The sequence below is a fragment of the Dendrobates tinctorius genome, unplaced genomic scaffold (genome assembly GCF_039654945.1).
Source record: "Dendrobates tinctorius isolate UK_male_01 unplaced genomic scaffold, ASM3965494v1 ptg000140l, whole genome shotgun sequence".
Classification (NCBI taxonomy): domain Eukaryota; kingdom Metazoa; phylum Chordata; class Amphibia; order Anura; family Dendrobatidae; genus Dendrobates; species Dendrobates tinctorius.
In genome coordinates this window covers 11662960-11685651 of record NW_027361808.1, presented here as the reverse complement: position 1 = coordinate 11685651, position 22692 = coordinate 11662960, and the positions used below count along the sequence as shown (strand labels likewise).

The following is a 22692-nucleotide window of genomic DNA, read 5'->3' as shown; positions in this document are numbered from 1 at the left end:
GACTTATTTATATGAACAATTATTGGGACTTTATTTAATCTTTGCTCTCAAAATAGGTAGCAAAAACCTGGTGAGATTCCCTTTAACAGACCTTCTCTTAGAGAAGACTCATAGAAGAGAGAATACAATGAAGTCATTGGCTTGAAAATGAAACAAATACTGTGTTGTAAGGAATATAATGATTTGTTGTGTCTGCTCCATAACACAGATGGTTCTAGGAGACACTCCTTAATAAACTGTCCAAAAAAGTGCTTGTACCCCAATCAATAGTTATCTGAGCTGTTCACACCCAATGTCGTAATAAAATTAAAAAACAAAAATGAATACAATGGTCAACTTTTTCCCCCCCAATTATCTAGAACTAATCACCACAATAAATACTGCATGGTCAAAATAAAACAGGTTTTAATGCCCCATACAGCATGTCAATCCACAATCCATTTAGGCTTCTCAAGTCATAAAGATGTTGACAAAATCTTTGATATGGGACGTGTGACAATTCAGTAGCTTGTAGCTTCTATATCTTCACAGATTTCATCTAAGACAAAACTCCGATTGAACTCTTCTGAGCGGGACATGATCTCAAAAAGTAGCTTGTATTCTTCTGGGTAGATGCAGCCAGTAGCAATGTCCACAGGCAATGCTAAACTCTGTAATAAATCTTTCCCGTTCCCTGGGGATAGGTTACTGGAAGAAAACAAAAAGAAAGTTACAAGACTGACACCAAAAAGGTCAAATTCTAAGGTTTTAATAATAATAATAATAATAATTATTATTATTATTATTGAGTTTTGATATTTTAAACTCCTTTGCGTAACAAGTAAATGTTGGTGGCTTCCATCTGGATCCCTGAAAAAGGTCTTAAATTGTCCGTCCAAAGTAGCCAGAGGGTATGTATGCGTTATACGTACTTCCAGCCAGACCCCATCCAGTGGGCTCATCCTAGACTAGAAGCTGCGGACTCCACCCACTGGTTAGCGGCATCACAAGTCAGAATGTGGCCTCACTCCATACAAGTGTATGGAAGCGAGGCCGCACCCACTATGCTGGCTCTGGCCGGGACTGTACCACACATACGTACGCTGTGGTCCTGGCTCAGAAACCCACGAATCCCTGCAGCGCACAGAGTGTGCACTGGGGGATCCGCAAGAGTGACTTCACACTTACTGATTTGGACCGGACAACACAACCCATTTAAATATAAACATAAAATAAATGACTCATGGTATAAACACTTACTCAAGTTTTTCTATCAGCTTTGACTTGCGTCTTGTCAGAAACTGCTTTATCATGAAAACAAATATACCGCCATCTGTAGGTGTAAAATTCTCAGAAAACAGGTTTCTTCTCGGTGTAATTTTAACTAAACATAAATTTTCACATGGGACATCCTATAAACAAAAAGAGAAGAAAAAAATGCAATGTGATTCTTCACCGACTACCTGATCTCAAGTGCACATGTGCAGCTAGGATGCAGAGACTATACATTTTCAAAATGATTAATTATGCTTTTACAGTTTATAGATAAACTACACACACAAAAAAAACCACATTAGTGAGCATTGCCTCACTCCAATTACAGGTAATCTGTCACCAGTACTTTTCTACATCATCTGAGAGAAGCAAAGCATAATATAGACCCAGATTCCAGTGATGTGTCACTTAATGGGCTGCTTGTTGTCATTTTGAAAAAAGCGAATGTACTGTGTATACAGAAAACTGCCAATCAGTGGTTGGGAAGGAGTAAAACAGAGCTCATTAATATGCTTTGACTATCTGGCAGCAGGTTTATTAGTCCTCTACTGATAAATTACTGATTTATTAGCAGAAGATTATCAAAACTACACTAAGTAGCCCAGTAAGTGACATATCGCTGTAATAAGGGTCTCCTATATCATTCTCTCAGATTAGGGGGCAAAAACCTGGTGAGATTTTCTTTAACGTGCAAATATGCTAATACCGTACAAAAAGACCTATCTTTATCAATTGTAAAAGGCTACTCATAGATAAGCCCATTTTTTAAAGCGCTGGAGGCAGTTGAATCAATTTTCTAAAGTAGGCAAGGCCACATTCAGCCCAACAAACCCATTTTAACCCCTTACTCACATCGAACGTACTAATACGCTGATGTCAGTATCCTCAGCTCCGAAGTGGGCTCCAGCAGTGAGTCCACCTCACAGCCGGGACACGTCAGCTGTTTTGAACAGCTGACATGTGCCTGCAATAGCCGTGGGTGGAATCGCAATACGCACGCGGCTATTAACTAGTCAAATGCCGCTGTCAAACTGACAGCGGCATTTAACAAGTGCTTCCGGCCGGAAATGCGCACACCGGTGACCTGCGTCACGTGATCGTGGGTCTTCGGTGTGTCGGCATGACAACCAGAGGTCTCCTTGAGACCTCTATCATTGTTGGTGCCAGATTGCTTTGAGCGCCATTCGGTAGTCAGCGCTCATAGCAAGTCTGTAATTCTGCTACATAGAGGCGATCTGAGCATCGCCTCTATGTAGCAGAGCCGATCGGGCTATGACAGCTTCTAATATATATTAAATATCAAATAGACATTCGGTATCGTCGCGTTCAGAATCATCCGATCTATAAAAAAAAAATTAACCTGATCGCTAAACAAAACAAAAAAAACGCCAGAATTACGTTTTTTTAGTTTTAGTCACCATGACATTGCATTAAAATGAAAAAAAAAAAAAAAGCTTGGCACGCAAATAATAAGCCCTCACCCTACCCGAGATCATGAAAAATGGAGACGCTAAGGGTCTTGGAAAATGGCACATTTTTTTTAGCAAAGTTTGGAATTTTTTTTTCACGACTTGGCTAAAAAAGAACCTAGACATGTTTTGTGTCTATGAACTTGTAATGACCTGGAGAATCATAATGGCAGGTCAGTTTTAGCATTTAGTGAATCTAGCAAAAAAGCCAAAACAAAAAACAAGTGTGGGATTGCACATTCTTTTTTTGCAATTTCACAGCACTTGGAATTTTTTTCCCGTTTTATATAGTTCATGACATAGTAAAACCAATGGTGTCGTTCAAAAGTACAACTTATGCCGCAAAAAATAAGCCCTCACAAGCCATATTAATGGAGAAATAAAATAAGTTATGGCTCTGGAAAGAAGAGGAGCGAAAAACAAAAAAACGACTATGCATTCCATTTTGCAGATTTTGTAACATTTTTTCTTCCTAAATGTAAAGCTAAGCAACTTAAGGGGGTTTTACACTAAGCAATATCGCTAACAATATCGCTAAAACGTCACTGGTTTTGTGACGTTATAGCGATATTGCTAGCGATATCGCTATGTGTGATACTTACCAGCGACCGGCTCCCCCGCTGCTCATCGCTGATCGCGCGAGAATGTCCGGCTCCATTTCTCGTCGTCTGCTTCCTGCTGGGCTTCCTGCTGTGACGTCCAGCGACGCGTGGAGGCGGGCGGGAGGACGCAGGATCGCTGTGTGTGAATGGTAAGTATCGTACGCTGCGTCGCTGCTGCATCGCTGTGAGATCTTTCTGTATGAAAGCTCACTAGCGATCATTTAGCGATGCACCAGCGATCCTGACCGGGTCGGATCGCTGGTTGGATCGCTGGTGCATCGCTAAATGTAAAAGGGCCTTTAGTCTAAATGCCTTAACCCCTTCCCGACCAGTGACACAGCGTATGCGTCATGAAAGTCGGTGCCAATCCAACCAATGACTCAAATGCTGTGTCATGACTTGAAAGCCCTCCTGCGGGTTGGGTGACCGGGGTTCAATGAAAGGTCACCCGACCCACAGGTACAGGGGGCTTTGTGCTTCACACCAGGGGGGTGGCTTTGCCCCCCCCCGTGGCTGCGATCGCTCTGATTGGCTGTTTCACTTTTAACAGCCAGCCAATCAGAGCAATAGTAAATTGTCATGAATGAAATTCGCTGAAATATTACAATCCAGCCATGGCCGATGCTGCAGTAGCATCAGACATGGCTGGAGACACCGATCCGACACCCCCCACACGGCTAACGGGGGCGATCGGCTAACGGCGATAGGCCCCCGCCACTGAATGACAGCGACGTTCTGCCGCCGCAGTTATCATCTGCTTCCAATCACCGTCCCCCCCCCCGGTACCTCCTGAATCCCCGTGTTGCTCCCGATATACCTCCTCCCTCCAGCATGGGCGCTGCATCTTCCAAAATGGCGGGCGCATGCGCAGTGCGGTCGAATCTGCCAAATGGTAGATTCCATTCATTCATTTTGATCACTGTGATAGATCCTATCGCAGTGATCAAAATAAAAAAAATAGTAAATCAACCCCCCCTTATCACCCCCATAGGTAGGCACGAATAATAAAATAAAGAAATATTTTTATTTTTCCATTGGGGTTAGAATTGAGGGGTTTCCACTGTTTAGGCACATCAGGGGGTCTCCAAACGCGACATGGTGCCATTAATTCCAGCCAGTTCAAAAAGTCAAACGGTGCTCCCTCCCCTCCAAGCCCTGACGTGTGTCCAAACAGTGGTATACCCCAACATATGGGGTATCAGCGTACTCAGGAAAAATTGCACTACTTTGGGGGTCTAATTTCTCCTGTTACCCTTGGGAAAATAAAAAATTGGGGGCTAAAAAATTAATTTTGTGGAAAAAAAATTTTTTTATTTTCACGGCTCTGCTTTATAAACTTCTGTGAAGCACTTGGGGGTTCAAAGTGCTCACCAGACATCTAGATAAGTTCCTTGGGAGGTCTAGTTTCCAAAATGGTTGAGTGTGGTGGCTTCCTCTTTAACCCCATTGGCACCCTGCAATCATGATTGTGTAGTCCTGATGTTTGCCATGGCAATTCATGACCAAATAACAGCCTTAGAGTCTCCCGGCTGTAGTGGCCTGTTCAGAAGTTATTGAAAAAAAAATAAATTTTTTAATTTTTGTCATGCCACAGTGCATTAATTCCTGAAAGTCACCTGAAGGGTTAATAAACTACCTGACAGCAGTTTTCAATATGTCAGGGGGTGCTGATTTTCAAATGGCATCACCTTTGGGGGTTTTCCAATACATAGAACCCCAAAAATCACTTTAAACCTGAATATGTCCTTAAAAAAAAAAGTTAATTTACTTGAAAAAATAAAAAAATATTGCTAACAAAATTTAGTTATGTTTTACAAATGGTGCTGTTGTAAAGCAGACATGAGGGAAATGCTATTAATGTTTTTCTGTGGTCTGACTATTTGCAGGGCTGTGGAGTCGGTAAGCCAAACCTGCGACTCCGACTCCTCAATTTCCCTTACACCGACTCCAACTCCGACTCCGACACATATTGCTTATATTTAAGTGAAAAATGTATTGTAGTACAATGTGAACCTCAGACATTTAATCATTTTTATGATCCAATAATCAAGATATTTAGATAGAACAGAATATATATTGGTGTACTACCCGGTTTTCATTCTTTTTGGTACAGATACGATATGGATAGACAGATATGGATAAATGGATAGATAGAGCAGATTTCTAATCTGCTTTTGCTATTGAAAACATTATCTATGAGCTCAAAAACCTTTCAGGTGATGCAGTTTTTTAAAAAGATGATCAGCTTTTGCAGCTGAAAAACGTATCCTCAAAAAACACAGGAAAAACGCTGTGTGTGAATGTAGCCTTAGATCAGGAATATAACAGCCATTTATAGGACATTTCATAACTTTCCCAAACTCCTATGAAAAAATATTCAGCACATCCTGCATTGAATTACTGTACCCAATTTATTATATATTTTAGGAGTCGGAGTCGGTCCATTTTATACCGACTCCAACTCCGACTCCGACTCCACCAAAATGAGCACCGACTCCGACTCCACGACTCCGACTCCACAGCCCTGACTATTTGGATTAAAAGTGATAATCAAAGTTTGAAAATTGTTAATTTTTAAAAATGTATCAAATTTCTGATTTTTTTTTAACAAAATATATCAACCTCAATGTACAATGATCATAAATTATAATGTGCCATTAAAAAACAATCTCAAAATCAATGGGATTTACTGAAGTGTTCCAGAGTTACTACCACAAAGTGACACTGGTCAGATTTCAGAAATTTGGCCCGGTCACTAAAGGGCCTGTCACAATAAGCGATATCGCTAGCAATATCGCTATAACTTGTGACGTTATAGCGATATTGCTAGCGATATCGCTGTGTCTGATACTTACCTACGACCGGCTCCCCCGCTTGTTATCGCTGATTGCGCGAGAACGTCCTGGACCGCTTCTCATCGTCAGCTTCCTGTGGAGAGAGGAGCGACGAGCCGGGCAGGAGGACGTCAGTCAGGATCGCCTGGTGTGACAGGTAAGTAGCGACCCCCGTCCCCAGCGATGTCGCTGGTGAGATCTGCCTGTGTGGCAGCTCACTAGCGACCACTTAGCGATGTACCAGCGATCCTGACCGCGTCATAGCGCTGGTCGGGATCGCTGGTGCATCGCTAAGTGTGACAGTACCTTAAGGGGTTAGGCCTGTTTCACACTTCCGTTTGTGTCCGCCAAACGGATCCGTTTCCGTTTTTTTGACGGAAACTGATGCAAACGGACCCGTTTTTTCAAAACGGATCCGTTTTTTTGACGGATCCGCGGTAACCGCTAATGGAAGTCTATGGGACAAAAAAAACGGATCCTGAAAAAAATGGCGGATCCGTTTTTTTACGGAAACCAACGGATTTTGACGGATTTGAAAAAACGGAAGTGTGAAACAGGCCTTAGTGAAAACAAATGTTTGCCATGTCACAGCTGCAGAGGGGGTCTGTAAAGGTACTGTCACACTTAGCGATGTACCAGCGATCCCGACTAGCGATATGACGCGGTCAGGATCGCTGGTACATCGCTAAGTGGTCGCTAGTGAGCTGCCACACAGGCAGATCTCACCAGCGACATCGCTGGGGACAGGGGTTGCTACTTACCTGTCACACCAGGCGATCCTGCGTCCTCCCGCCCGGCTCCAAGCGTCGCTCGTCTCTCCACAGGAAGCGCCGCAGGAAGCTGACGACGAGAAACAGTCCTGGACGTTCTCGTGCGATCAGCGATAACCAGCGGGGGAGCGGGTCGTAGGCAAGTATCAGACACAGTGATATCGCTAGCAATATCGCTATAAAGTCACAAGTTATAGCGATATTGCTAGCGATATCGCTTAGTGTGACATGCCCTTAAGCCTTTTACCTAGCCAAGTGCCCTACAAAAAAGATACAAACCTGTCAGGATTCAGCCCACGCTTCTCTCCCCTTCCTTTATTTCAGTAATTTGGCCCATTGCTAATTTTCCAAGTATGCATAAAAACAGTCCAAGTTTCTTTAGTGTTTCCTATTAACATTTCACCAGAGTTTGGCGAGAATCAGTTTCTACTAAAATTTTCTCAAATAAAAAAAGTAATTGATGGAAGCCTGTTCAAGTATGTCATGTACAACAGACCGTGAAAAGCACACAGCACACTGATGGCAAACTGGTGATGTACTATTTTTTCATGTATTAATGAGTTTGAGCCAACAATCAGATCAAAAATGGACAAGTCTGTCATTTTATACATATCACTTGGTCAATAAAAATATAAGGACACATGAACAGCCACATCGACTTATAGGTATGACTTCTGTCAATGAAAAGTACTGAGAGAACTCGTATGAGACAAACGGACGTCTGTATGCGGCACATATATATACCAGCAGGGAGGAAGAGAGGTTTTGGAGATGGAAATTTCATTCTCCAGCGGGACTTAGCTCATGTCCACTCTGCCAAAATACCTGGTTTACAAACAACAGTATCTCACTGTGCTTGACTGGCCAGCAAACTCGCCTGACCTAAGCCCCATAGAGAATCTATAGAGTGTTGTCAAGAGGAAGATGAGAGACACCAGACCCAACAATGCAGAGGAGCTGAAGGCTGCTATCAAAGCAACCTGGGCTTCCATAACACCTCAGCAGTGCAACAGGCTGATAGCCTCCATGCCACATTGCATTGATGCAGTAATTGATGCAAAAGGAGCCCCAACCAAGTAATGAGTGCATTTATTAAACATACATTTCAGTAGCACAATATTTCGGCTTTTAAAATCATTTTTCAAGCTGGTGTTATAAAGTATTCTAATTTACTGAGATAATGACTTTTTCATTGGCTGTAAGCCATAATCAACATTTTTTTTAAATCAGGTTTTTGATAACAGAATTTTAAACAGACAATCTCAATATTGCCATATTTAACAAGGTCACATATTTCAAAATGATTGCCCATCCCCCTCCCTAATACATAAATTACAGCAAGTGATCAATGATACAGCATTTATTCGGGATAATCTTCTCTCCACCCATGGTTTCCATAATGTCTCAAATGTTTTTTCCGCCTTTCTTTTATCATAAATATTTTTCTCTATATTTACAATAACATCAGATTGTCAAAAAATTTCCTGCAGCGTCGGCGGTTCTTCGTTTATCCAATATCTGGCGATTAATTTCCGGGCGATATATAATAATCTAGCTATTGCCAACTTATATTTATTATGTACCTCAATCTCCTCCACATGTCCCAAAATACACACACAGAAATAAACACTGAAATAGATCACTCTGTAATGACTATATAATAAATGAGTTTCACTTTTTGTATTCAAGAACTGAAATAAATTAACTTTTTGATGATATTCTAATTTTGTGAGAAGCATCTGTGCAGCATTCTATAATGCAGTATATAAGCCGCCAACCCTACCTGGAAGGCCTGAAAAATAAGTTTTATTATGCTCACCTGCAGGTCAGTCTGGTCCGAGGGGTGTCGCTGGTCTTGGTCCGGAGCCTCCCATCTTCTAATGATCACTGCCCTCCTGCTTGCTTCTTGTGGGTGACCCTGCATCATCCACACAGGCTCCCTGGCATCGCACTCCTGCGCAGGTGTACTTCTCTGCCCTGTAGAGGGCAGAGCAAGTACTAAAGTACGCAAGTGCCGGGGCTCTTTGACCTTTTGACCAAGACCAGCGACACCCCTCGGACCAGTCGGGTTAGGGGCTTATATACAGTATTCTAGAATGCTGTAGATACTGACATCACGTTTCAGGGCTTATCTTATATCGGCCAAAAACTGCTGTCAGATTCCCTTTAAGATCTATGGGCCGAACATAGATTCCCCCCCCCCCGAGAATCTGCCTCCACAGATTAATTTAAATTAAAAGGGCATAGCCATTGTGAGACATGCAATTACTGACACTTTGTTCTCTTAATCACACAGTTCTGCAGTTATTTCAAAACATATGGCTTTCACTGCAACAAGACAATGAACCACAGATATCAAGGTGTCATGTTATTCAGCTTCCTATGACTTACATGTCCATATAGACAGCTTACGAGGGTTGATCCTACTGACAAATTCCTTTTAAAAATCAATTGTTCCTGTAAGGGAGACTAAAGCTTTACAAGTAAAGCAGCTTCTATATTCTACTACAATGTTGTGTAGGTGAATGATGCATTCACAGTACAATGTACCCTAGGCGTTTGGAAGATCAAAGCTACAGCAGGTTTTATTTGTTCCAAAATCCTGCTGCACACTTCCAGCTTTGCAGTGTCATATGAACAACTCACAGAAGTTCTCCAGCATACTTTTATGCCTGCATGAATTCAGTCTTTTACTTTTTTGTTCTCTCATCTAATTTTACATGGTGCATGGGAAACCTAGAAAACCCCACAATCGTACACAAGGCATTTATATGTATCGCATTACTAAGCTTTTTACCACTTACCCCTGATTTGGTCATCTGAGGACTTCGAAATTTGGAAGGTGTCGAAAATGTTGATACAGGTTCCTGGTGAGGAAATAGAAAAGGAAAAAAACATTATCTAGAGACTAGTGATACACTTGTATGAAAGACAAACTCAAATGGCAGACTTTCTGTAGCTGTTGTCATCTGTGGACAGGAGGAGACGCTCTCTCCCTACTCCTCCTATTTGGAAAGGTTGTGCAATATCCATTGCAATTCTTGGGCTCACTGGTACCTGTGGGCCTGAGAATCATCAGCTTATCTATAGCAGTTAGTTCACATGAAAGGGGCAATAACTTATATAGTGACAACCTACTGGGCAGAACTTTCCAACTGTACCTTTGCATTGTGCACCGTAGCGTCAGATAAATGACTGACTAGTCGGGTTACTCACCTTGTGCAGCAGTTCTATATCACAGCCGGCTTGAAACAGCACGCTCAATGCGCGATATTTCAGAAAGTCTCCAGGTCTGGAAACCAGTTTCTAGAAAAGAAAACAAAACTCGGGAGTAACGCATACTCAGAGCTCCTCAAAATATCACTGACTAAAACAAAATTACAAACATCTGGTGAGATTTTGGCTTGTGATTGTCTCGTGCACAAACTTTACCCATCTGTTCTGCTGCCTGGACAACTCGTACCAGGCAGAATCTTCTTGTCCTTTGGTCTAAAAATTTCTGCGTCAAATTATGATTTTTCGGTCTCACAGGCAACATTTTAGCTGCTATTTGCAATCCTGTAGTATGTGTGATGGGTCATGGTTGTAGCATAACTAGTCTATGTATAGTACTCTGCCCCTGTAAATTCTTCAGTATCCAAAAGGAAGTGTCAAAGATATAGCCAATATTCATGTAATAACATACCAGATATTGTTTTTCCGTCATAAATATATTTAATTCTATTCTTCCGTATCTGTAAACTGAAAGACGCTGATAGAGAGAGTAAATTTGCCTCCAAAGTAAAATTCTCTCTTTTTTATGGCCAAGCATCAAGAAAACTTTTAAAGGAACATCTGGAGAGAAAAAAAAAATATAATCTCAAACAGCCATGCAAGATAGAGAAGATTGGGACTGGAGCATTGGGACCATCATTTTGTGTCAAATAATTGAGATTTCAAAAATACTTTTGATGGATTTTTTCCATGAAAACAATCTTTCATAGAAACAACATCTTTCATATTATGGAGATTTTCTCCTCAAGTATTTATTTTTAGTGCACCATTGATTACATGGTGCTGTACATGTGAAAAGGGGTTTACATACAAAATAGATATACAGGGTGGGCCATTTTATGGATACACCTAAATAAAATGGGAATGGTTGGTGATATCAGCTTCCTGTTTGTGGCACATTAGTATATGGGAGGGGGAAACTTTTAAAGATGGGTGGTGACCATGGCGGCCATTTTGAAGTCGGCCATTTTGGATCTAACTTTATTTTTTCCAATGGTAAGAGGGTCATGTGACATCAGTCTTATTGAGAATTTCACAAGAAAAACAATGGTGTGCTTGGTTTTAACGTAGCTTTATTCTTTCATAAGTTATTTACAAGTTTATGACCACTTATAAAATGTGTTCAAAGTGCTGCCCATTGTGTTTTATTGTCAATGCAACCCTCTTCTCCCACTCTTGACACAACACTGCAGAAGAAATGCTAGTCTAAGGGGGTCAGATTCCTTGTAGGAAGACTCGGACCTGATACCCATAATGTGGTGGTGCACCATCTTGCTGAAAAAACTCAGGGAAGGTGCCATCTTCAGTGCATAAAGAGGGCAACGCATCATCATGTAGCAATTTCAGATATCCAGTGGCATTGAGGTTTCCATTGATGAAGAATGGCCCCACTATCTTTGTACCCCATACACCAGACCATACCATCAATTTTGGGTGTCAGGTCCGAGCACTCCTACATGAACAGTTTCCTGGAAAGTGGATTGGTCGTCGTGGGCCAGTTGAATGGTCACCAAGGTCTCCCGATCTGACCCCCTTAGACTTTTTTCTTTGAGGTCATCTGAAGGCAATTGTCTATGCTGTGAAGATACGAGATGTGCAGCATCTGAAACAATGGATACTGAAAGCCTGTGCTAGCATTTCTTCTGCAGTGTTGCCATCAGCGTGTCAAGAGTGGGAGAAGAGGGTTGCATTGACAATCCAACACTATGGGCAGCACTTTGAACACATTTTACAAGTGGTCATAAACTTGTAAGTAATTCATGAAAGAATAACGTCATGTTAAAACCAAGCACATCATTGTTTTTCTTGTGAAATTCTCAATAAAATTGATGTGTCACATGACCCTCTTCCCAATGGAAAAAATAAAGTTAGATCCAAAATGGCCGACTTCAAAATGGCCACGATGGTCACCACCCATCTTGAAAAGTTTCCCCCCTCCCATATACTAATGTGCCACAAACAGAAAGTTGATATCAACCATTCCCATTTTATTTAGGTGTATCCATATAAATGGCCCACCCTGTAAACATTATAATGAACAGACTATCTCACCTGAAGCCCATGGAACCTCAGTGAAATTCAAGATTTTCATGAGAGTACTGGAATACATAGAAGGAGGCTGAACAAGTCCTTCAGTCCAGGGGTCGACTCTGAAGAAGTCACAGTGAACCACTTTTAGTTGTCCATTTGCATTGCTCTCTATTCCCTGAAAAGAAAAAAAAAAAAAAAAAAGACTAATTTGATGCAAGATCATACAAATATATCCTCAAATAAGTTCAGAATTAGTGTAGAGGATTCATTTTTCCATTGAATTCCACTATCTTTGCAGCAAATTTTTGCTTTTTTTATGTTGCATGCTATAAAATATTGTGAAGAATAATTCAACTAATAAAAATAACTCACAAATATACTAGTGATATTTTGTGAATTGAAAGGAATCCGGTAATGTAAAATAATGCTAACCTTGTCATAGTTAATCTGCTGGTTAATAGCACTCTACAGCTGTATGTCCGCCGTACTGAAAGCACGGCTGTTGGGAGGAAATTAATTTTACTCCTCCCAACAGCCTCTGGCTTTCAGTCATAGTGGCACGGCTTCAGTCACCGCTCAGTACATAGTGAGCATAGGCTGTAACCACTCCCTGGCACTGACTGACAGCAGTCTCAGTATGGCTGTCAGTCAGTGCTGGGGCTTGGTTACAGTCGTTGCTCACTGTGTACTGAGCAGTGACTGAAGCCGCTCCTTTGACTGAAAGCCGAAGGTTGCTGGGAGGAATATTTAATTTCCTTCCTGTAGTCGTTTTTTCAGTGCGGACGAAGTGCAGCGTTAGAACACTATTATAGGGCCTCTGTCAGCACAGAATGACTGTTCAAACCTAGTACAGGCGCTCGGCATATCATGACGAAGTCAATCATTTACTTACAGCTTCCCACCTGCTTTTTTTACCTTAATCTCCTCCCAAAGCATGAAAAATCCAGCTCAACAAACTAGTGAAAAAAACTTCTTTATTCACCAAAAAACGTGCTCAGCAGAGGATAAAACAACATAAGCGTAGACAGTTACATGATATACGACATCGACGCGTTTCAGGTGACTACGCACCCTTAATCATGAAACACTAGTTCGTGGAGCTGGATTTTTCATGCTTTGATTGCTTCACGCCTTGACACAGCGTTTCCGTGCTCCGAACATCAAAGGATGTCTACTACGGTGAGCAGGACTTTCTTCTACTTAATCTCCCCTACCACATCTTCTTTAATGACAGCTCTGGCTTCATACAGCCAGAGAAAGGTGGAGATAGATGGAAAATAAGCGGGTGTGAAGGTCTGATTTTGGCCCGCAACGTCATTTTATGAAGCCCATGAGGTCAGTACACAAAGACCGTCTTTCCTCTTTCCCTGTACGGTCGACTTATGCTTTTTTTTATACAAGATTTTTTTTTTTTTTTTTAACTACCTCTAAAGATGGGAGAAAATAAGCGTTACTTTCCAAGGCAAACACTTTGTGGCCAGCATCCACCAAGGCCTGAGTGAGAAGTCCAGGACCTAAAAAAAGACAAAACTATACATAAATCTGTTTCCAAACTTCAAAGTTTCTTGCACAATATTTCTGGCAACTCCCTAGTCTCAATTTCTAGTTAAGGTACTGTCACAATTAGCGATGCACCAGCGATCCCGACCAGCGATATGACGCGGTCAGGATCGCTGGTACATCGCTAAGTGGTCGCTAGTGAGCTGCCACACAGGCAGATCTCACCAGCGACATCGCTGGGGATGGGGGTCGCTACTTACCTGTCACACTAGGCGATCCTACGTCCTCCCACCCGGCTCCACGCGTCGCTCGTCGTCACAGCAGGAAGCGCCGCAGGAAGCTTACGCCGAGAAACAGTCCAGGACGTTCTCGCGCGATCAGCGATAACCAGCGGGGGAGCGGGTCGTAGGTAAGTATCACACACAGCGATATCGCTAGCAATATCGCTATAACGTCACAAGTTATAGCGATATTGCTAGCGACATCGCTTAGTGTGACAGGCCCTTTAGACTCATAAGGCCATTCTCAACAGCGAATTGTGTGCAAAGACAGCTGAGCACCATCATTTGTTTCTGATATCACAACTCACTAGAGAAAAAGAACGCTCATCGGGTCCAAAGTGAACAGCTGGTGCACTTATTTCATTCCTGCTGTTACCTGAGAATTCTACTTTTCATATTGTCAAATGGTTCCAGAAATATGAAACCAATGTAAAAACTTCATGTTCATTGGACCGAGATGCATTTAGACCCGGACAAGGACTAACGTAATGAGATTGGCCACAAAGAATTTGAGAATAAAGAAATATGAAAAAGAAATCTAATATATAGGCCCAGATTAATCAAATTTTTGATAGCATAAAAATCTTAGAAAAGTTGCAACATTTTTTGTGCAATGCAAGCTTAAGCAAAAATGTTGCAACTTATAGCGCTTTTACACCATTTTCAACCAGCTCCGACAAAGTAGTCTGGGGAGGCACTTTGTAAATATTCAGGTGCGTTGCACTCCACACCGCTGTGAAAAACACTGATTTTGATGAATCAGAGCCTTAAATTATTGGTCTGATGTACAGTAAGTAGGATAACAATGCAAATACTACAGTGCTAATGCACACATTAAACATAAGTAACTTTAGATTAAGTTGTTCCATTCCTAAAACACAAAAGTAGAAATAATGTTTCACCAAGCAAACAAGTCCAAAGGTTCCAAAAAACAAACTGTGCTTCACAAGCCACCTGCAGCAACCAAAATACACATATTCAACACTGTCCATTTATTATCTGCACTTTCACCTTGTCACCCTCTTCTCTATCATATTATCATTATATATACTATTTGTGTGGACCTTGTCTGTGCAGTAGGTGTTCGAGTATGTCTCTTTCCCCCTGTATTTAATGTTATTTTCATTTATTAATTACCTTATATACTCGAGTATAAGCAGAGTTTTTCAGCACTTTTTTTGTTCTGAAAAGGCTCCCTCGGCTTATACTCAAGTGAGGGTCCAGAACATGGAGAGGGGAGCGGCTGCGGAGGATCAGCGAGTCACAGGAGGCAGAGCCGGCTGCTGTGGCTTAAGCCTGTGCCCGCTGCTAAAGAGAAATGAATATTCACTGCGCCGTCCACAGGAATATTAATTTCTCTTTAATAGAGGGCAAAGTAGTCGCAGAAGTCGGGCTTCCTGCAGTGGCCGGAAAATCATGTGTGCCCACTACTTAAAGGGAATCTATCACCCTTTTTTTCGGCTTGCAGCTGCCGGAATAGACATCGGGGGCTTATCTACAGCATTCTGTAATGCTGTAGATAAGCCTCCGATGTAACCTGAAAGATAAGAAAAACACGTTATATTATACTCACCGGGGTGGGCGGTCCGGTGGGCGTTGCGGTCCGGTCTGACGCCTCCCATCTTCATACGATGCCGTCCTCTTCTCCCATCCTGTAATGGCTGCGGCGCAAGCGCACTGCTCTGCCCTGTTGAGGGCAGAGCAGAATACTGCAGTGCGCAGGCGCTGGACCACTCCAGACGCCAGCGCACTGCAGGACTCTGCTCTGCCCTCAACAGAACAGAGCAGTGCGCTTGTGCCGCACCCATTACAGGACGGGAGATGACCTCATCGCATGAAGAAGGGAGGCGTCGGACCGGACGGCAACGCCCACCGGACCGCCCACCCCGGTGAGTATAATATAACGTGTTTTTATTATCTTTCAGGTTACATCGGAGGCTTATCTACAGTATTACAGAATGCTGTAGATAAGCCCCCGATGTCTATGCCGGCAGCTGCAAGCCGAAAAAAAGGGTGACAGATTCCCTTTAAGGGAATATTCACTGCCCTCCAAGCCCATAGGTGGAAACAACTGGCTGTAGTGTTTTTGTATGCAAATAAAATGCAGAAAGAACTTTTGGGGTGTATTTTCAATAATTTTTTGCCATTATTATGGAAACAGGCAGCAGTATAACTTATGACATTAGTAAATGCAACAACCCCCAGTGGCATACACGATGCCAATTAGTGAGATAACAATGATCCCACACTAGGGAGAAGAAACACCCGCTCCACGAAGACGTGTGTGTGAAGGAGGAAAAGGAGCAACTAGGTGAGTATAGTAAAATACATCTCTTTATTAGAAAGTTCATATAAAAATGACATACAAGGTAACAGCAAATATAAGTGTCACAAGACTATGACAGGAAAAGCAACAGACCCCATAAAGAGGCCTTAGTGCCCACTTGTGCATAGAAAACATAGAAAGGTTTATATCTAAAGTGCTAGTGCCATTTGAATTCCATGCGTATAGGTAAGCTCCCACAGAACTACAAGGTAATTGTCAAACATAAGCCACAAGTGAATAAGAACCCTTGAGAAAGCAGTGCATCCAGCACGCGAAACGCGCGTCGGGGCTTTCCATACCCGGCCTGGGGTGGTCTTTAGTGTCCACTTTACTTTGGTAAGTTTTTTCTCCCCGGTCTTAGACCGCTTATTGACTTGGGGCTTATGTTTGACCATTACCTTGTAGTTCTGTGGGAGCTTACCTATACGCATGGAATTCATATGGCACTAGCATTTTAGATATATACCTTTCTATGTTTTCTATGCACAAGTGGGCACTAAGGCCTATTTGCAGGGTCTGTTGCTTTTCCTGTTATAGTCTTGTGACACTTATATTTGCTGTTACCTTGTATGTCATTTTTATATGAACTTTCTAATAAAGAGGTGTATTTTCTTATACTCACCTAGTTGATCCTTTTCCTCCTTCACACACATAGCTTATGACATTGTAGTTCTGTTCAGCCTAAAGCGCAACCACTTACAAAATACCTCCAAAACAAACATGTAATATGACCAAAAAACAAATGGAACAGTGTGGTATACCAAAGGGCAGATGACTGCCTTTAGGAGGTCACAGCGAGTGGGATAGGAGATACACATTCACTGTTTTCCTGAGCACTTTCCATTATGGCTGCATTACACAGGATCCAAAGTGACACCGTGGTCTCCTTAGTTGCATACAATAAAAATTAAAGCAAAATCACAAGAAGTGAATACATTAAACCGAAGGCTCAGAGATAAGGAAATACACTCATACATCCTGCATGCCATTCACAGAGCACCAATTCAAGCCACTAATATGGAATCCTTCGCGGCAGAGGTGATACCTGGGTTACACTCCATAATGACTGGTGCCGTTCTGCTCGATCCACAAGGTGCAAAGCTTTCCACAATGGAGCAGATAAGCCCGGGGTCTGTTATGAATCTTCTGAAGTGTTTACATGATTCGGAGAGGTTCAGTTCTGTGCGCTTATCAGGGGTAGACCGTTGCAGCTTTTGTTTTTCTGGTGCAGCAGCTGACATCCCGTAGGAAGGACCCTGGTGTAAGGTGCCATAATAACTGGCCTCTGAATCAGTGCGAGTCTGTCTTGAGCATAAAAGCACAGATGTCCCAGCTTGAGGCGCACAGCGGACGACAGATAACCCCATCCGAGATGCCCACATGGAATACATGATTTCAACTTGTATGTGGTCTCACAAGCAAACTGATGTTCACTGCCTGCAGAGAAAAAAAGCATTAATCACCATTTTCAGACTTAGGCCCTGTGCACACGGTGCGGTTTCTACCACGGATCCGCAGCGGATTTGCCGCTGCGGATCTGCAGGTGATGTACAGTACTATTATAGCCAATGAAAAAAAAACGCTGTGCACATGCTGCAGATTTTTTCCGCGCAGTTTTTGGGCGGTAAAAAAAAAAAGAAAAGCAGCATGTCACTTCTTTTGTGCGGTTTTGCTGCAGTTTTCCACCTGCTCCATTCTACAGCTCCGCAAGTGGAAAACCGCAAAAAAACAGGAAGAAATCCGCAGGAAAAATGCAGGTCATTTGACCTGCGGATTTCTTAAAATCTGTGTGGAAAAATCCACGGAAGGATCCACACTGTGTGCACATAGCCTTAGGGTGTGTGCACACGCTGCGGATTCTGCTGTGGTGTACATTACCATTATTCCCTATGGGAATAAAAAACCGCAGTGCAGACGGTGCGGATTTTTCCGCACGGTTTTCCTGCGGTTTCTAAACCGCAGAAAGAATTGACATGTCAATTCTTTCTGCGGATTCCGCTGCGGTTTGCCATCTCCTCCATCGTGGAGATGAAAAACCGCAGGGCAAAACCGCAGAGCAATCCGCAGGTCTTTTGACCTGCAGATTTACCTGCAGATTTTACAAAATCCACGTGGCCAAATCCGCAGCGTGTGCACATACCATTAAAGTGAACCTGTCAGCAGGATTGTGCACAGTAACCTACACACAGTGTCAGGTCGGCGCCGTTATACTGATTACAATGATACCTTGGTTGATGAAATCCGTCTTGTGGTGGTTGTTAAATCTTTATTTTCAGTTTTGTGTTAATGAGGTTCTCGTGCCCTAAGGCGGGGCATGTGGTGCCCTGATTAGGTATTCATAATGCAGACTGCTGACACTGCTCCCTCACTGACCTGCCCCCTAGTTTACATAATGAGTATCTGTACATACTTAAAATGCTTCTGCAGGCAGCTGCTACTGCACATGCGCCGGCGACGCCATCTTACTGGAGAAGAAAAAAAAATCCTCTTCCAAGGTGGCACTGTCTGCACCTGCAAAGTAGCAGCTCTGGGCTAGCTCTCGGAGCTGTTAATGCGCAAGCGCGGGCAGCACCATCTAGGAGGAGGAATTTTTTTTTCTTCTCCAATAAGATGGCGCCACCGGCGCATGTGCAGTAGCAGTTATTGGATCACACCTAGACACCAATAGCTGCTACTGCTCGGGCGCCATTTTAAAATAGTTAGTTTTTTCTCCTCTAGCTGAATAACCTGAATAAAATGTTTTATTGGCACACAAAACATGCGATTTTGCTGTAGCGCAGGTGCCACGGCCGTCACACTGCAGAAGTGTTTTTTTTAAGTATATACAGATATTCAATATGTAAACTAGGGGGCAGGTCAGTGAGAGAGCAGTGACCTGTCAGCAGTCTGCATTATGAATACCTAATCAGGGCACCACATGCCCCGCCTTAGGGCACGAGAACCTCATTAACACAAAACTGAAAATAAAGATTAAAGAACCACCACAAGGCAGATTTCACCAACCAAGATATCATTTTATGCAGTATAATGGTGTCGACCTGACACTGTCTGTAGGTTACTGTGCACAATCCTGCTGACAGGTTCCCTGTAAAGAATACACTAAATGCATAAAATGATGTTTATATGTGCCATGGTTGGGATACCAATGTTTGGTGCTTTCATACCACTATTCTCATTTCTTCTAGTGATGTATTTGTGGGGGTCTCCAAACAAGTGACAGGAGGTGGAACAGTATAAAAAAGCAGCTTTCCCTCCACATACATTTATCACATTGTGATACAGATATGTGATCTTTGGGGTCCAACCGCTGGGACACTAGAAATAACTCACAGTCTGATTGTCATTTGTAGGGCTCTGTTCACAATTATTTTACTGACACATGCATATAGTTTGTCTTTTACAATTTTAGGAAGATACAAGTGGAATTAATGTGCAAATCTCATCCACACATAACTGATAAAAATAGAAGAGGTGGAATCCCCGATTCCAGTAATGTGCGACTTACTGGGCTGCTTGCTGTAGTTGTGATAAAAATCACAGTTTTATCAGCAGGAGATTATCACTAGAAGACTAGTATTCCTTCTGCCATATTCATACTAATGAGCTCTGTATAACCTCACTCCCACCACTTATTAGCAGTTTTCTGCCTATGCATAGTATACCCAAAGCTGCCACTCAGTGGTGTGGGCGAGGTTATACAGAGCGCAGTATTCAGAGAGCTGATAGATCTGAAGCAGGTAAAAACAGATTTTTCTCAAAACTGTAACAAGGAGCCCTGGCATCAGGGTCTCTGGCCCTACATTATGCTGTTCTCTGATGGGGTAGAAGAAACCTGGAAACCGATTTCCTTCAAGGCTAGGGCTACAATGTGACACTGAAATCGCAGCGACACGTTACAACAGTGGATATAATGATTTCCTATGATGTTGCATTGCAACCTGCGACAGTTGTAAATATTTCCAAATGTGTTGGATTTTCACTTCACACACTTGCCATAAACTGCAATGCAAAAAACACGCAACACGTGACTTGACTGCAACGCAACTGTTTTATCTACAGGAAAATCACAAGTCTAAAATAGTCACATGACAGTATGTCACGGATGTTTTGTAGTGCGACGTTCCAAGAAAAGTCACATGTAACCCAGCCTAGGTGGGTTATCAACTACTCTGACTGCTAATTAAATGGTTTGCTACATGTAGAAAAACAAAGTCCCACACTTTTACAGTAATGTTGGCCAACACTGTTATGTCATAAGTGCGCTGCAGCCAATCAGCCGCTTGGGACAGCTTAAGGGAGTGTGAGCGTTGCAGCCCATTAACAGCTGCTGATTGCCTGCAGTGCTCCCGTAGCATAATAACGTCACGCAAGCACCGGGAGACCAACATCGCTGGTGGCAAGTATTTGTTGGATTTTATTCGCTTTTTTTTTTTTTCTACTGACTATACCGTAGTATCTAAAAAGGGGTTGTACGAGTAGTTGGCAACACAGGGGTGGATGCCCAAACAAGTGTTAATATGGCAGTCAGATTGGTGGGATTCTGAACACGGAGTCACCCCCAACACACACTGGAGTACAAGGTAAACTATCTAGGTTGATCTGGGGCCCAAATGGCTCCTCGGTGGGTTCTATAGTAGTATAACAATATGTACAGTGCTCCTGCCTCTTCCTTCTGGGGGTGGAGGTCCCAACAATTATAATTTCTGATCCAAATGACTGGCACACTGTGAGACTACACAGTACACGTAGCAGCTGGCCACACACAAGTAACTTGCTGTATATGGGGCAGGCAGCCTCTTCTGTGTTCCCCTCTCCAGGATCTGCTTTTTCTGTGGGGGGTTTGATGCCGCGGCCCTGCACTGATCAGGATTAGGAGCGGGAGTGTTGTGAGGCTCACATGTGTTTTTAGCGTGTTTTTCAGCTGACTTTTTTCTTTACTTTTGGAAAGTCATCTTTGAAATAAAAACTGCTTTGTGTTCGGCGCGTCCTGTTAGTTTTGCACAACTTTATTAAGTTACGCGCAGATTACACACTTTTAGTGCATTTCCACTGCAGATCTTAATCTCACTCACATCTGGGAAAAAAATCCAGGAATAAAGAACATTTACCGCCAGAGGAACTAACAGCGGATTTCAGAAACGCATTGCCGATCAGTTTGCGTGCTTTAAAAAAAAAAAAAAAAACCAAGACAAAAACAGCACAATGTGCATGGGATTTCTATAAGTAACATCCTCTTTGCTGGAAATCTGCACTTTATCCACAAGACCACGCAGCGTTAACCCTTCAGCAGATACTCAGTGTGATTGCGCCTAGAAGCCGGGCGGTCATCACCTTGGCGCAGTCTGCTGGGCCATGTTCACACTGCGTCTCTGCAGCGCGGCATTGTATTCTAAAGAAGAAAGGGGTTCAGTACCGTGCCAGCCAGGTGAGAGACCTACAGGACTGTCTTGTTTTTCACCCCGAGCATTGTATTCTCTGGGCCACAGAGGGCAGAACCCCCATACACACACCTAGTGTGAACACAGCCTGAAAGCCAGCTCGTCATGAGGTGGGAACACGTCAGCTGATGGCTATGTAGGTCCGCTCACGACCCCGCAGCCCCACTTACCTGGCTGCCATGGCAGCGCGCAGTATCCGGGGGCCGCTCAGCGACCACATGCGGGTGACCTTGTCCCGGCAGAGGCGGACACCAGCATGGTACCGAGAGCAGGCAGGCCGGCCCTCCCCTTCCGGGGCAGACGCTGCTGTAAACATCGCGCTGCACACGGCCCGGAAGTCTCGTGACTATTAGCAGTGCCAGAGACTGGAAAATGGCGGCCAGCCGCATCGGTTGCCCTTGGCGACGAGTTATAAATAAACCTTTCCGTCAGGCATCTGTCCCACTAGGGTAGTGGCTGACCCCAGTCCCCTCCTGATTCTGCGCCTCCATACCAGAAACAGCGGGCGGTTTATTACAGTTGTTAGAAGCAAAATCTACAAAGAGTGTGAGAAAACAGTGACAATAGGAATAATCAATGAAAATAAGGTCACATTCACACACTGCGTTATTACATGGAAAAAAGGATTCACATCTAAAATTGTCATCACATAAGTGATTCCAGTGGGCGTCACTGATTAGTCCAGGGTCCGGTATTAGGCTAGAAGAAAATGTGTAAATGGACCCCAGAAAAATCAATGGGACCTCAGCTTCTCATCAGTTACCCAGAGGATCCATTAACTCCATTACGGTTCCTAAAAATGGAATACCCAAACATAAGCAAGGATGTAACCAAGGGGTGGGCACTTTTCCCAAGGGGCCACATGAAAGACCATGACTGTTGTGGAGGGCCGAACCAATAGGCTGAAATTTATT

At 43.1% G+C, this 22692-nt stretch overlaps 1 protein-coding gene across 1 annotated transcript; it reads right to left on the bottom strand.

Moving 5' to 3' along the window:
• Positions 1-388: 388 nt before the first annotated feature.
• On the bottom strand, positions 389-22113 carry TFB2M (transcription factor B2, mitochondrial). The gene is made up of 9 exons (XM_073545138.1): positions 21949-22113; positions 17386-17777; positions 13659-13747; positions 12255-12408; positions 10615-10763; positions 10146-10235; positions 9734-9796; positions 1240-1391; positions 389-687 (listed from the first exon to the last, which is right to left on the bottom strand). Exons 2-9 carry the CDS (start codon positions 17729-17731, stop codon positions 501-503), a joined length of 1230 nt encoding a protein of 409 aa, XP_073401239.1. The 5' UTR covers positions 17732-17777; positions 21949-22113; the 3' UTR covers positions 389-500.
• Between the last annotated feature and the right edge of the window lie 579 nt (positions 22114-22692).

Bases quoted from the DNA above. Each gene is read 5' to 3' on its own strand.
- TFB2M (XM_073545138.1), bottom strand. From the start codon at position 17,731: ATGTATTCCATGTGGGCATCTCGGATGGGGTTATCTGTCGTCCGCTGT. The intron at 9,797-10,145 runs GTGAGTAACCCG...TTTCCTCACCAG, and splicing joins ATATAGAACTGCTGCACAAG to GAACCTGTATCAACATTTTC. The intron at 1,392-9,733 runs GTAAGTGGTAAA...TTTTGTTTATAG, and splicing joins CTCAGATGACCAAATCAGGG to GATGTCCCATGTGAAAATTT.